We start from the raw sequence: 12,019 nt of genomic DNA, 5'->3' as shown, positions 1-12,019 counted from the left end.
AAGTGTTGGTGAGGATCTGGAGCCTCCTCAGTGTGGAGTCCTCACAAAGCTCTAGGATTGTAAAAGGGTGCAGATATTACCACGAGTTTGGTGGTTCCTTAAAAACTAAATATGAATTTACCACACAATCCAGCAATCTAATTTCCCTCTTAGGTGTATATATCCAAGAAAAATGAAAACATATGTCCACAAAAAGATTGTGCATGCAAATGTTCACAACAGTATCATTCATAATAGCCCAAAGTGGAAACAATCCAAATTTGAAGGGGTAAACAAAATTAGTATGTCCATACAATGGAATGCTATTCAGAAAAAAAAAATGATGAACTATCGGTACATGTCTTAACATGGCTGTACCTCAAAAATGTCATGTAAGGTGAATGGAGCTAGACTCAAAGACTACGTATTTTATGATGTCATTTATATGAAAGGTTCATAAAACGCAATTTTATCGACACAGAAAAGATTAAGTTGCTTGGGGCTGGGGAGTGGGAATGGGGAGTGGCTACCAATGAGCATGAGGGATCATTTTGGGATGATGGAAATGTTCTAAAACTGGATTGTGATGATAAATGCGCAATGCTTGTATATTTACCAAATCATTAAATTATACACTTAAAATTGGTGAGTCTTATGCATGTAAATTATGCCTCAATAAAGCATTTTAAAAATATAGAGACAATTATCACTATGAAAAAAGCTTTCATACAATTTAACTGACTTTACAGCACAATGAAGGCTGGTATTTTTATCAGTAATTCCCAACCATTTCCAGGCCAAGAATCCCTTTTTAACAGCAAAAAAGTCACAGCCCCACAATAGTTAAATTGAACTTTAAGCATAAATTGAGGAAATACATAATTTCAGGAATACCGTGATAATTTTAATTGAATTTGGACTTAACTAATCACATCTACTACATATAAAAATAGAATATAAATAGCAAGATATAGTAGTCAGTCTACTAACAATGTTAAGTGCAGATATACAATCACCAGCTCCTCCATACATGTGGAGTCTCACTCAAGGGACAGTGACCCCAGAGTTGAAACTCCTTCTAAAGCTTCCATCTCCTTAATGCAGCAGTGAACCAAGAAAAGCAAAATTGCTGCTTTAAGTTCAATTCCATGATGTTTTTAGTCATCTCTGCAATTAGTTTACAGCTGGGAAGAACATGATTTATTTTTCAGACTAGAAGCATGTCCCATGTGCAGGCAAAATTTACTTGACAAGTGGATCATAGAAAAAGAGGATGCCGTATGACTGGGAAAATATACAAAGGTTGACTGGTTAGATGCTGGTCCAAACATTCTATGGAGCTGTTTTGTGGATTCCTGATTTTTCTCTAATCTATCCCCTAGGGCCCATTTCAGTTGTACCTGCTTGTGTAACCACACAGCTACAATGCGAACTTTATATCAAATATTCATGACCCTGCAGAGACAGCCTGGCCCCTCACTGTGGCTTGCTTCCTCTGGGATTTTCATTTTCTGTTGGATATCCTCTCACATTTACAGACAGTAGTATAGCATCATTAAGCATTTCCAGCATTACCAGTTGAGGATTTCCCACACATAAACCACTTAATAGGATCTGAAATGTACTATTTCCATGGCCAAGAAAGGGATTCCAAAATTGTTTCCAAATTATTTATGAAACACTTGTTTGTTTCAATAAGTCTTGTTTTTGTCACTGTCCACTGGCAGCCACTCACACTGCACCTGCCTTGTGTCAGCTGGCAGCCACAAGTGTTGCAGAGATGAGAAACATAGGAGAAACTTATTTTTAAACAGTGTGTAACTGTTTAGTTACACTTCTAAATAGTAAGCTCAGAATGTTTTTGGGTGAAGTATATAATAACTATTCTCCCTGTGTTTCCAGATTACCCATTATATGTTTTTCCAGAGTCACAATTGGACCTATTGCTTTAAATTTAGAGTACTTAGCCAGAAAACACATTGAGTACAGTACACTGTTTGGAAGTGTAAATAATATAGTTTTAAACATCATTTTATCTTATGTTTCCTGACTTTGCGGACATGTTGTAATATCCTCTGCTAAGGGATGTCAGTTTTGTCCTGTTCTAGATCATCTTTTCTAACCTCAGCTGGTCACGGCAATTTCCCCAGGGCCAATTCATTTCCTGTTTCAGTTATTTTGGTCATTGTTCCCATGTTGTGATTTTTCTTCATAATGGCAAAAGAAATAAATAACTCTTACAGATTAAAGAAAAAATATAGGCCAGGTGCAATGGCTCACACCTGTAATCCCAGCACTTTGGAAGGCTGAGATGGGCGGATCACTTGCAGTCAGGAGTTCGAGACCAGCCTGGCCAACATGGTGAAACCCTGTCTCTACTAAAAATACAAAAATTAGCCGGACATGGTGGCGCGCACCTGTGATCCTAGCTACTCTGAAGGCTGAGGCAGGAGAATCACTTGAACCCGGGAGGTGGAGGTTGCAGTGAGCTGAGATTGTGCCATTGCACTCTAGCCTGGGTGACAGAGTGAGACTCCATCTCAAAAAAAAAAAAAAAAAAAAAAAGAATTTGTCACAAATAAATTTGTAACTATATTAAACAATTAAGTAAAAATAAAAAGTGGAATACATAAGGTCATACTGAATTATGCCAAAAATTTATTTGTAATTTAAAATGCAAATTTAGAATTTGAATAAAAGTTCAGTGTAATGGAGTATGTTTTTCTAATTCACTTTCTATTTTTAGTTCAATTTTGTAATTTTAAAATATCAATTTTTTGATCACTTGATTTACTCAAGTTCCTTGGTGTGTGTGTGATATCAATTACAGTTAGCAATAGTTATAGTTTTGACAAAGAAATAATGGACAGTTTATAAAGTTGTTACTGTCAATATTTTTTCTAAAGCTTGCTATTGCACTCACACATTTATGGGTGGTATTATTTAAGAGTCTATAACTCAACAAGTATTAAAAACTGTGAATAGCAAGCCTGACTTTCCTGTATAAATGTTTTCATTGGAGGGGTTTGCTTCTGCCCTTTCAGTGTAATAAGAATTCCATCTCCAGGTTTCTTTCTTTTACCTCCATCCAAGAGTTTCAAGATTACCTGCTTCCTACACCCACAAAACCCCCTAGGATGATTTGAAAGGAATGTCTCAACCAAAAAGTATCAAGTAATATTTATAAACATCATGAAGAGAGTACCTACTATGATAAGTGTTTTCTACATATTTAATACTCACAATAACTTTACACTGTAGAAATTACAGCCCTCATTTTTCAAAGAAAGGCACACACAACATAACGTCACGAAGGTAAAGAAATGAGAACAGGGTCACAGTGGTAAGATTCAGATCATTCTGCCTCAGAGTGGTTTTATCTACTACTCTTGTTTAAGTCAAGATTTATGTTGTTTCATTTTAAGGCATGGATTTCACAACAATACATTACTACTAATTTATTTTTAAAAGTGTTATTACTTTTTAATTGAGGTAAAACTGACATACAATTAAATAAGCAAAAAAAATTTTTTTTTTCTTGAGACGGAGTCTCGCTCTATCTGGAGTGCAGCAGTGCGACCTCAGGTCACTGCAACTTCCGCCTCCTGGGTTCAAGCAATTCTCCTGCCTCAGCCTCCCGAGTAGCTGGGACTATAGGCACGTGCCACCATGCCCAGCTAATTTTCGTATTTTCAGTAGAGATGGGGTTTCACCATGTTGGCCAGGAAGGTCTAGATCTCTTGACCTCGTGATCTACCCATGCTCAGTCAAAATAAACAAATTTTAAGTGCTGAATTTTATATTTCTGTACCTGTGTAGCTACCACCTGGATCAAGATACAGATGATTCCAGCATTCCAGAAGTTCCCCTCTTATACACATTCCCAGTCAATACCACCTCCTCAAAGATAACCACTATTCTGATGTCTATCACCATAAGTTACTTAAAACGATTTCTGAACTTTGCATAATGTGGCCCATTAAGTATATAATATCTTGTGTCTGGATTCTTTTGCTCAAGGTATCTATAAAAAAAACTATATTTTAAAAAATGTTAGTTACAACTTATGTTGAATTCAAAGACATTTGATCTACTTTAAAAATGAAAAAAAGTGACCGGGCGCGGTGGCTCATGCCTGTAATCTCAGCACTTTGGGAGGCTGAGGCAGGCAGATCACCTAAGGTCAAGAGTTTGAGACCAGCCTGGTCAACATCACAAAACCCTGTCTCTACTAAAAAATACAAAAATTAGCTGGGCATGTTGGCGGGCACCTGTAATCCCAGCTACTCGGGAGGCTGAGGCCAGAGAATCTCTTGAACCTGGGAGGCGGAGATTTCAGTGAGCTGAGATTGTGCCACTGCACTCCAGCGTGGGTGACAGAGTGAGACTCCATCTCAAAAAATTAAAAAGTTCATTTAAAATATTTAAATGATTTACATATAAATGTTTAATATTAAAATTTAATCCATATACTTCAAATTAACATTGCTAGAGGTTATAGAAATGTTTAAACCAAGTTTTGATGAAATACTGTGCCACTTGTACCACTTAGTCAACTTCTGAGCACTTACGTACTATTTGTGTTTTTACAACCAATATATTTTTAAACCCTCCTTATTAGTACCAATTAACTACCAATTATAAACAACATTCTATGATAATGCATAGAATGCTTTTCCTTTGTAAGGAAGCTATTTTTAAATTATAAACTTTTCTTAATTTTTAAGATTATGTAGAAATAAAAGGTGCAACCACATATGTAATTGCGGTTTAATTCCTTAAAAAGACTACTTCCTTAAGAAGTCTCATGTATGAGATTTGGAAAGGTATTATTTTTTTCAGTAGGTATGATGATTGACAAAATTGTGGGACTCACTAGCATAGAGATAAGTAAGCAATTCCAACCCCCTAGATTCCATCAGTGTAGCCAGTAAAAATTGTGGAAAGTGGTCCTGTAACATTCAGTATTGCTGACAAATCTGAATAATATGAGAGAAAAAAATTATATGCCACAATTACAGGGCAATCGTTCAATACAGGATTAATGTTACAAGGAAAGGAAAAGACCTAGAAAGAGGGGTAAAAGGAAGGGACAAAGATGTGTTAAAGGTTAATATTGTTATACATTTCACTTAAGAAAAAAAGTTTAGGATCATGGAATATTTATAACTTTGCATAAATGTGGCATCTATCAGTTTTAATTTTACATTATAAATGTATAATATGTATAAGATCTATCTTATATAAGATTTAGGTCTTACATATATAATCTTGTATACATGGTATATCAATTCTTCTTTTGCAGAATGTAATCAACCAACCAAATTGATAAGCCTTCATTACTAATGAATCATTTTTTGATACACTGATCTCTTTTTGCCATAGCACGTAAGTGCTATAAAATAGGGTTATAAAACTTGCTGAAGTATCAGCTGGGAATGCATTTGGCTGAAAGTAACAGAATTTCTAATTAGCAACAGCTTATGCATTAAATGTCTAATGAGACATGTAATTAACTTTTTTTTTTTTACAACAAAAGAAACTTTATTTAAAAACTTTTTTTCTACAGACATGGGTGCTTGAAAAAGCTCTGGACATGTAATTATCTTACAAGAATTCTAGAGGTGGGTGAGCCCAGGGCTTGTTAGTTCAGCAGCTTCACAATGTCAGGGCTCTGGATCACTGTCTCTGCAGCTCGTTTGGTATCCCTATCATGGCTGCAAGCTCTAGACATCATGTTTCCTCACAATCATATTCAGGCAGAAACAGCCTGTTAGAAAAGTGCTTTCTTCTTGTCAGTGAGGTAAGTCTTTCCCAGATTGTCTCAGCAGATTCCCCTCATATGCTGGATACTCCTAGTTGCAAGAGAGGCTGTGAAAGAGAAAACGTGACAACGGGGGTACTATAGTCTAGTATGTAGAGAATAGGCATGGGAATGGCTTTTTGCCACATGCGGCTAATTGTATTTGTTGCAGTTGATGATCAGAATCACCTGAGGAGTTGGAAAAAAAAAAATCCTGGGCTCTATTCCAGAACAAATGAACCACAATATCCCAGGAATAAGAATTTTCTTTTTTTTTTTTTTTTGAGATGGAGTCTTGCTCTGTCGCCCAGGCTGGAGTGCAGTGGCGCGATCTCGGCTCACTGTAAGCTCCGCCTCCCGGGTTCATGCCATTCTCCTGCCTCAGCCTCCCGAGTAGCTGGGACTACAGGCGCCCGCCACCACGCCCGGCTAATTTTTTTGTATTTTTAGTAAAGACGGGGTTTCACCACGTTAGCCAGGATGGTCTCGATCTCCTGACCTCGTGATCCACCCGCCTCGGCCTCCCAAAGTACCGGGATTACAGGCATGAGCCACCGTGCCCGGCCAATAATTTTCTTAAAAGCTCCTCATATAAGTTTTATGATCAGAGCTTTGGCACTTCTATAATAAAGCACTGTAATATTTCAGAATATGTGAATGCAGTCTTGATATCCTCCTGCCAGATATCAAGGTGCAACAAATCAATGCACTACATTAAAGTGATTCATTTCATTAAAACAAAGCCTTCATCTCATTTCTGTATGTTATGATACAAACAGCTTTTGGACTAGAAGGGTTAATTCCTAAAAATATATGTAAAGGAACTAAATATAATAAAGTCTGCTTAAAATACAAAACAATCTTTCTTAGCACTAAGGAATGAAATGCAGCTATTAATATATGTCACTAGGTGATGCTCTTTGTTAAATTTTTTTCCTGGTAAAGTCGTCTGAGGAATTAGTATTCATTCACATGGGAAAGAATTTATGGTAGGTCCAATAAGACTTAAGCTGGCTCCTTAATCACAAAAGTTAAATAGTCCAGAAAATAAGTTTATGTGCAAAAAAGGAAAGCCACACAAATTTATGGGCAGAAAATTTATTTCTTTTGAGACAGAGTTTCACTCTTGTTCCCCAGGCTGGAGTGCAATAGCGCTATCTTGGCTCACCACAACCTCTGCCTCTTGGGTTCAGGTGATTCTCCTGCCTCAACCTCTGGACTAGCTGGGATTACAGTGATGCGCCACCAGGCCTGGCTAATTTTGTGTTTTTAGTAGAGATGGGGTTTCTATGTGTTGGTAATGCTGGTCTCGAACTCCCGACCTCAGGTGATCCGTCCGCCTTGGCCTCCAAAAGTGCTAGGATTACAGGCGTGAGCCAACGCACCCAGCGGGACAGAACATTTCTTTCAGTCAGGCTATATGTTTGGAATACTGAGACTTTCAAATTGTGAAGACAGTATTTCTATTTCTATTCATTTTTGTCTCCGCTTTTTTTTTTTTTTTGAGATGGAGTCTTGCTCTTGTCATCCAGGCTGGAGTGCAATGGCGCGATCTTGGCTCACTGCAACCTCTGCTTACCGGGTTCAAGTGATTCTCCTGCCTCAGCCTCCCGAGTAGCTGCGATTGCAGGCACCTGCTACCACACCCGGCTAGTTTTTGTTATTTTTAGTAGAGCTGGGGTTTCACCATGTTGGGCAGGTTGGTCTCAAACTCCTGACCTCAGGTGATCTGCCTGCCTTGGCCTCCCAAAGTGCTGGGATTATAGGCATGAGCCAACTTACCCAGCCTCCACTTTCTTTAATGTCTTGATAAGATTTTATATTTTTGTTGACAGAGTTCTTGAATATTTTTTGATGTATTCCCAGGTAATATTTTCTGATGTCACTGACATGTAATCTATGTCTGCACTTTTTTTATGCTGAAATATTTTACAGTAAATTAGTATTACATCCTTAAGTATTTCAGTATGATTTCTAAAATAACATTCCACTTAAATTATTCCCTAATATCACCTATTATCGAAAGTGAAATAGCCAATAAACACAAAAAGGGGCTCAAGCTTATTTGTAATTAGAAATACAATTATTAAGACAAAGAGATACTATTGCACACATAATCAACTGGCAGAAATTTAAAAGTCTGATACCAAGTGTTAGAAAGGATGCAGAGCGCTGAAATTCTAATCCATTTCTATGAACAAGGGGATAAAATCTCTCTGGAAAAGTTTTGTTTTACATAGTAAAAGTGAAGATGCATCGACCTGATTCCCTCTACCACTGCTAGATACATACCTAACAGAAATGCACAGGTCTACCAAGAGACACATGTAACAATGCTCATGCTAGTATTGTTGTAACAGGAAAATTTTGAGATAACTCAAATGTCTCTCAACGTTAGAAAAAACAAACTATGGGCCAGATGTGGAGGCTCATATCTGTAATTCCAGCACTTCGGGAGGCCAAGGTGGGTGGATTGCTTGAGGCCAGGAGTTTGAGACCACCTGGCCAACATGGTGAAACCTCGTCTCTACTAAAAATACAAAAATTACCCAGGCGTGGTGGCACAGGCCTGCAGTCCCCGCTACTAGGGAGGCTAAGGCAGAAGAATCACTTGAACCCGGGAGGTGGAGGCTGCAGTGAACCGAGATCATGCCACTGCACTCTACCTGGGCAATAGAGCGAGACTCCACCTCAAAAAAAAAAAAAGTAAAATAAAAAATAAAAAATATGGCCTGGCATGGTGGCTCACACCTGTAATCCCAGCACTGTGGGAGGCCGAGGCAGGTGGATCACCTGAGGTCAGGAGTTCAAGACCAGCCTGGCCAACATGGTGAAACCCCGTCTCTACTAAAAAGACAAAGATCAGCTGGGGGTGGTGGCGGGCACCTGTAATCTCAGCTACTTGGGAGGCTGAGGCAGGAGAATTGCTTGAACCCAGGAGGTGGGGGTTGCAGTGAGCCGAGATCGCGCCATTTCACTCCAGCCTATGCAACAAGAGTGAAACTCTGTCTCAGAAAATTAATAAAATAAATAAAATTAAAAAAAAAAACATAATAAAAAAATTAAAAGATAAAAGAGCTAAAAAAAAAAAAAGCAAAACAAAAAACCCAGACCAAGCTAATTTGTATTGTTTAGGAGTACAAACATGGGTAGTAAAAAAATTAAGACAATAATGATCAAAATTCAGAATAGTGCCAACTATGGGAAGAAAGATGAACTTTTGTTGAGGGAGAGCCTCACTGGGGTGTCCTGATGCTGGCAGTTTCCTCACCGAGGTGTGTAAATGCATGAACTTTCCTTTATAATTATTTATTATAAAAAATGCATACTTATTACAAACTGTATAAATTATATGCACGTTTTCTGTATGTACATTTCACAAGAGAAAAAAGTTAAAATGTGATGAAATATATAAAAATACAAAGCAGAATTGCTATATGCTTGTTAAACATTATTTTGAAAAAATTGCTTTTACTTTGTAACAATTAAACATAAGTGACAGGGCTTTTGCTATGAGTCATTTATTTGAGATCATTTATCAAAAGGCACTTACTGAGGACCAATTTTTGAGGCAATGTAATAATGTCATCTTATTTTTACATGAGCTAGTTCTTATACAACCATCAATTCTGAATCTTGTTTAGTTTGATATTAAGTAATATACACAATTTATATTGTTCATGTATGAAATTTGTCTTTTTCCATAGCTTTTTCTGATTTCCTAATTAGGATTTCAAATATCTTTTAGAAAATACTCAAAGCAAAAAGGTAGTCAGAATTTCACATTCTTAAATTGACTTTTTATTTTTTTTGAGACAGACTCTCGCTCTGTCACCCAGGCTGGAGCGTAATGGCACAAATTCAGCTCACTTCAACCTCCGCCTCCAGGGTTCAAGCAATTCTCCTGCCTCAGCCTCCCGAGTAGCTGGGATTACAGGCATGAGCCACTACGCCCAGCTAATTTTTTGTATTTTTAGTAGAGACGGGGTTTCACCATGTTGGCCAGGCTGGTCTCGAACTCCTGACCTCAGGTGATCCACCCGCCTTGGCCTCCCAAAGTGTTGGGATTACAGGCGTGAGCCACTGTGCCCGGCCGACTTTTAATACAGTGATATTAATTCATTTGATGGTCTCCTCCTGTGTCTTCTAAATCAATATCAAAATCTAAATCATCATCACTTTCTTCATTTCTTCTGCAGCTTCTTCTATGGTTGGAACTTAGATTATTTTCAGTATGTTCTATTTTTTCTGTTTCTTTATTCAACCTAAAGATGAAAGAAAAAATTTCTATTTATTTCCCAGGCTTTCATTATTTAACCATGTAGATTGAAAAGACTTTTACCACTACATTTCTTGAATAACAGAAACCTAATGAAGTAAGTATAAAGAAAAAGATCCACCTGGGAGTGGTGGCTCATGCATGTAATTCCAGCACTTTGGGAGACCAAGGCAGGAGGATCACCTGAGGTCAGGGGTTCGAAACCAGCCTAGCCAATGTGACAAAACCCCATCTCTACTAAAAATACAAAATTAGCTGGGCGTGGTGGTACAAGCCTGTAATCCCAACTACTTGGGAGACTGAGGCAGGAGAATCACTTGAACTTGGGAGGCAGAGGTTGCAGTGAGCCAAGATCGTGCCATTGCACTCTAGCCTGGACAAGAGCGAAACTCCGTCTCAAAAAAAAAAAAATCATTGAACGCTAACTTGAGATCCAACCAATTATAATACTATTGTCACTAAAGTAGGCGCAAATAAATTAATACATGATGTCTATTAAAAGTTGTTAAATAATGTGTAATTCTTTTGTAATGAATATGAATCTCACACATAAATATTTTATTTTCTTAAAAATATAGTTTCACTTTTATTGTAATGATAGAAAAATAATTTTAAAAGTCTATATTAGTTTGACATACAACTTAAGTCTAAGAGTTATGGATCATGGATCATCTCTTTTTTTTTTTTTTTTTTGAAACGGAGTCCCACTATGTCACCCAGGCTGGAGTGCAGTGGCACGATCTCAGCTCACTGCAACCTCTGCCCCCCAAGTTCAAGCGATTCTCCTGTCTCAGCCTGCCGAGTAATTGGGATTACAGGTGCCTGCCACTGTGCCCGGCTAATTTTTTTGTATTTTTAGTAGAGATGGGGTTTCACCATCTTGGCCAGTCTGGTCTTGAACTCCTGACTTCGTGATCCACCCGCCTCGGCCTCCCAAAGTACTGGGATTACAGGCGTGAGCCACTGCGCCTGGCAAGGATCATCTCTTAAAAGAAATTCATGTATCAATCAATAAGAGTAAAATTCAAACATAAAAGGAAACACTCACGGAATAACAATGTCTTCTTTCTTTCCACATTTTGCACAAACTTCAAGTTCACAGGCACATGGCCTACACATTATGTGATAAGAATCCTTCACTGTCTTTTGTAAACATTTAACACTAAAATAAAAAATAAAATGTTAACTTATTTATATTTATTTCAGACTTATTTGATAAAATAAGATGTGTCTAAATGTATAGTTAAAAAGCCTAACAATCAAAATTCCTAGATTTCAATTTCAGGTGTTTATCTTATGTCACTCTAAATTAATTATATCACATTTCTAGATAACAGTTTACAGCTGCAGAATAAAATTGCTGGATATTTATCCACTCTTAAAATTTTTTTAAAGTGTCATTAAAAATGTGTTAAAACAAGATCAATATACAAAACTCAACTGTATTTCTATATACTACCAATAAACAATCTACCAAAGAATAAAGGAATAAATCCAATAAAAGAAATGCAAGACCAATACACTGAAAATTATAAAACATCACTGAAAGAAACTAAAGACCTAACTATATGGAAAGACATACCATATTTTATATGAAAAGACTTAATATTATAGGCCGGGAGTAGTGCTCAGGCCTGTAATCCCACTAGTTTGGGAGGCCGAGGCGGGCAGATCACCTGAGATCAGGAGTTCGAGACCAGTCTGGCCAACATGGTGAAACCCCATCTCTACTAAAAATACACAAATTTAGCTGGGCTGGGTGTGGTGGCATGCCTGGGAGATGTGCCACACTACTTCAGCCTGGGCAAGAGTGGGACTCCGTCTCAAAAAAAAAAAAAGACTTAATATTGAGAATATTGAGAAGATAGCAATACTCCCCAAACTGATCTACAGATTCAATGAACTCTGTATTAAAATTCCAGCTGGCTGTTTTGCAGAAATTGACAAGTTAATCCTGA

The 12,019-nt window shown here is 37.5% G+C and overlaps 1 protein-coding gene across 7 annotated transcripts in view; it reads right to left on the bottom strand.

The window, feature by feature from the left end:
- Nucleotides 1-12,019, bottom strand: part of C13H9orf85 (chromosome 13 C9orf85 homolog) — a 75,855-nt gene that overhangs the window by 5,835 nt on the left and 58,001 nt on the right. For 3 of the 7 annotated variants that reach the window (XR_008509721.2, XR_008509722.2, XR_008509720.2), the window contains one exon: nucleotides 11,108-11,223. The exons of 1 other annotated variant lie outside the window; for it this stretch is intronic. Coding sequence is in view for 3 of the 6 variants with exons in the window: in XM_024252579.3 (XP_024108347.2) it covers nucleotides 9,897-10,047; nucleotides 11,110-11,223 (265 nt within the window). In the remaining 3 variants the exon portion in view is untranslated. Of the gene's footprint in view, nucleotides 1-5,513; nucleotides 5,851-6,864; nucleotides 10,048-11,107; nucleotides 11,224-12,019 lie in introns of those variants that run through there. 3 more of the 7 variants (XM_024252579.3, XM_054520045.2, XM_054520044.2) reach the window with 3 other exon arrangements.

This window comes from Pongo abelii, chromosome 13 (genome assembly GCF_028885655.2).
Source record: "Pongo abelii isolate AG06213 chromosome 13, NHGRI_mPonAbe1-v2.0_pri, whole genome shotgun sequence".
In the NCBI taxonomy this organism is placed as follows: Eukaryota; Metazoa; Chordata; class Mammalia; order Primates; family Hominidae; genus Pongo; species Pongo abelii.
This window is presented reverse-complemented; position numbering and strand designations above follow the sequence as displayed.